Raw genomic sequence first — 3,826 nt, forward strand, 5'->3', positions numbered from 1 at the left:
TAGCTTGTTACACATTGCCCAATATTTCTCTCAAAATTAATAGCCTATTTAAATGCATTCAGAAATGTCCATATTTTCCACCAACTACAATTGCCAATAGTCTTAGAGAGCTGACTGTCTCAGAGCACACAAAGGCTTTGCTCATGATTACCTAGTTAGTAAATCTCAATGGTATGATTTGATCTGAGGATTTCCTTTTTAAAAAATATAGCACTTTATTTACTATTTATGTTCCATTTATGTTTACACGTGCAATCAGAATTTATTCATAATTTGTTAAGTTCTTTGAGGATAATGACTCCCCCCCTTTATATTGAAAATGTTTAGAATGCAAAGTTAATTTTTCCTGAATTAAATGGAAAAATTCATACATTTATGTTGTAAATATTAAAATCTAGGGAAACCGAGGCAGGTAGAAATTAGTTTCTCAGATCAACTCCTACCTGGCTCGCCAACTGTAAAGATTAAAATTTAGGGAAACTGAGGCAGGTAGAAATTAGTTTCTCTCTGCAAGGAGTATTATATTTTTATGAGGTTTATTAAAGATTAAGGATTAAAGAAAATACAGGATAAGAAAACATGTGCCTAGGCCAGAGAGGCCTAGACAAGATAATCTCACATCATGGAAAAGACGCCTTTGCTCCAAAATGGAAGTCCAAAAAGAGACCGAGCCTATTCACAACCAGGTTTAAATACCTTCTCGATCTCGGCTCACATGAGAATTCAGTGAGATTACAGGGCATTCTGGGGATTGAAGTCCTGGATTTGTTTCTATTTTTTACATTGTACTCATAATTTCATAATTTATTCACTTACATTTGCATTCATTAGCCCATTCATTTAAGGAATAATTATTGGTTATTTGTAGATCATTTTTAATGTGTAGGATTCTAGTACTCACTAGCTATTGAATAAATGTTTGTCCTTGTTGTATTCACACAGAGATATGGGCTTTCAAAATCAGACCACTGTTTCTGAGTTCCTCCTCTTGGGTCTCACTCAGGATCCAGAACACGAGAAATTTCTTTTTGGACCATTCCTGGCTATGTACCTAGTCACTATGGCTGGGAACCTGCTGATTATCCTGGCTATTGTTTCTGATGTTTGCCTCCACACACCCATGTATTTCTTTTTGGCCAACCTGTCCTTCACTGATGTCTGCTTTGTATCTAATACAATCCCCAAGATGCTGGTGAATCTCTATACCCAGAAAAAGACCATCCCCTACACTGGATGCCTGATACAGCTGTATTTTTTAGTTTCATTGGTGGCTTTGGACAATCTCCTCCTGGCTGTGATGGCTTATGATCGTTTTGTGGCCATATGCCGTCCCCTTCACTATACCATGATCATGAGCCCCAGGCTATGCATTCTTTTTTTAGTTGCATGCTGGGTCCTCTCCATTCTTTATGGACTGACCCACACAATCCTCATGGCCACTTTGACATTCTGTGGGCCCAGGGAAATCAGTCACATCTTCTGTGAGATGTATGTCCTACTACGATTGGCTTGCTCTGATACCCGGGTCAACCAAGCAGTGCTAATCATAACAGGTTCTCTCCTCTTCATCATTCCCTTTCTGCTCATGCTTATTTCCTATGTTCAAATTGTCAAGGCTATCCTGAGGATCCCATCAGCTTCTGGGAAGTACAAAGCCTTCTCTACCTGTGCCTCACATCTGGCTGTGGTCTCTTTGTTCTATGGTACCCTCTTTGGGGTGTACTTGCAACCTTTGAAAACCTATTCTATGAAAGACTCAGTGGCCACAGTTATGTATGCTGTGGTGACACCCATGTTGAACCCCTTTATCTATAGTCTAAGGAACAAGGACATGAAGGGTTCCTTGAAGAAGCTTCTCAGAGGGAAAACTGCATCTTGATTTCTCTTTTCCCTGACTCCCCAAACTTATAAACTCCATGGTTTGATGCAATCTAATGCAAATCAGCAAGTATTTATCTTACATATTCTATGTGCACAACTCTGAACTAAATTAGAAGACTGAAGGAAGGAAAATAGAATATATTGTTTCTGCCCACAGAGTATTTATACATGGACATGCCAGATTCTAACAAAACCTGTGTGTGTGTGTATGTGTGTGTATGTGTGTTGAAAGAGAGAGAGAGAGAGAGAGAGAGAGAGAGAGAGAGAGAGAGAGAGAGAGAGAGAGAGAGAAGAGAGAAGAGAGAGAGAGGAAGAGAGAGAGAGAGAGAGAGAGGAAGAGAGAGAGACAGAGAGAGAGAGAGAGAGAGAGAGAGAGAGAGAGAGAAAGAGAGAGAGAGAAAGAGAGAGAGAGTCAGAGAGACAGAAAGAGAGACAGAGAGAGAGATTGGTTTTTCCTTTTCCTGTTGGCCAATTATTTAGAAATTTAAGAATATTCTAGCCCTGGTTCAAGGATTCCATATTCTCCACAATATGTTCCAGATCTTTGTATCTAATGTGATAGGGAAAGGATGTTTTGCAAAAGACTGTGTAATGCAAATGTTAGAGTGATTGACAGGAGCATGTGACTGAGAGTCACATGGGAGCCTAAGTGTGAGGATCTGGGCAAAGATTCTAAGGTCCCAACAGTCTTTGCACTTCTCTCCTGCTGGACCTGGAGTTGGAGGTTTGAAAACAGGTTTCTGGCTTTTGTTGATACAAGCTGAAGTCAGGAATCCTTTGCACTGGCTGCTGGTAGCTTGAAAAGAAGACTGAGGATCCACCTCTCCACTGCACCTGTTTTGAACAGCTTTCATCTGAAGATTCTGGCCCATTTGATTGGACTCCACTTGTGAGATTTGGTTGGGGAAACTTATTGTTTTAGCTTAGATAAGATAGGTTAAGATAGATTTATGGAAATTAGGGTTTAAGTTTAATTGTAATAATTCTCCTAACCCCATTTCCTTCTTCCCTTTCCCAAAAATAAACCTGATTTTTATATGTTTCCTTCTTGTTCATTCCCATAATAAATACCACAATTACACTACACAGAATCTAGGATAGTTTTAAACACCAAACCATTTCTTTCTTTCCTTTTCCTTGTTTTGTTTTTCCCTTTTTGCTTGATTCTTTCACCTTTCCTTAATCTACTCCCTTCCTACCACTGGAAATAAAAGCAAAACAAAACCTTGGTAATAAATATGCATGGTCAAGAAAAACAAATTCCCACATTGGTTTTATCTGAAAATGTGTTTTATTCTGAAACTGTGTTTTATTCTGAAATTTCTTTCTTTCACCTTTCTGTTGGGTTCTGAGGAACATGTTTTAATACAATGTAAAGTTATTTATTGCATTGTTCAGTTATTTTTTTCTATCTAAAATAATCTGTTGATAGTTGATAGGTACTGAATAAATAAAGGTGGGTAGTATTGTCATATTTATTTTAACTACATAAGCAATTAATATTTCTTCTATTACTTATATATGCCTTCATTTCTAAAATAGATATTTTATAGTTACATTCATAGAGTTCCTGGATGTATCTTGATATGCAGATGACCATATGTTTTATAATTTTATAGTTATTTTGAATTAAACTTTTCTTTTTTCTGACTTAGTTGTGTTTATAGGATACTGAAATGTCAATCATTTATATTGATACTTATTTTATATTCTGCAAAGCTGCTGAAATCATTAATGGTTGCAATAATTTTTCTAGTTAATTCTGGGATTCTTCTGCTAGAATATAATTTCACCTATAAAAAGTGGTAGTTTTGTATTCTTGTTGCTATCACTTATTATTTCTATTTCTTTTTTGTGCCTCATTGTTCTACATAGTATTTCTACAAACATATTAAATAGTGGTATAGGGATAATAGGAATCTTTACTTTAACCCTTATCTTATTG

At 36.7% G+C, this 3,826-nt stretch overlaps 1 protein-coding gene across 1 annotated transcript; it reads left to right on the plus strand.

The window, feature by feature from the left end:
- Nucleotides 1-946: 946 nt before the first annotated feature.
- LOC103092122 (olfactory receptor 1D2-like) lies at nucleotides 947-1,879 on the plus strand. Its single transcript, XM_007477408.2, has one exon. It carries the CDS (start codon nucleotides 947-949, stop codon nucleotides 1,877-1,879), a length of 933 nt encoding a protein of 310 aa, XP_007477470.2.
- The last annotated feature ends 1,947 nt before the right edge of the window (nucleotides 1,880-3,826 follow it).

The sequence above is a fragment of the Monodelphis domestica genome, chromosome 1 (assembly GCF_027887165.1).
Source record: "Monodelphis domestica isolate mMonDom1 chromosome 1, mMonDom1.pri, whole genome shotgun sequence".
Lineage (NCBI taxonomy): Eukaryota > Metazoa > Chordata > Mammalia > Didelphimorphia > Didelphidae > Monodelphis > Monodelphis domestica.

Coding starts and splice junctions, on each gene's coding strand:
- LOC103092122 (XM_007477408.2), top strand. CDS start 947: ATGGGCTTTCAAAATCAGACCACTGTTTCTGAGTTCCTCCTCTTGGGT.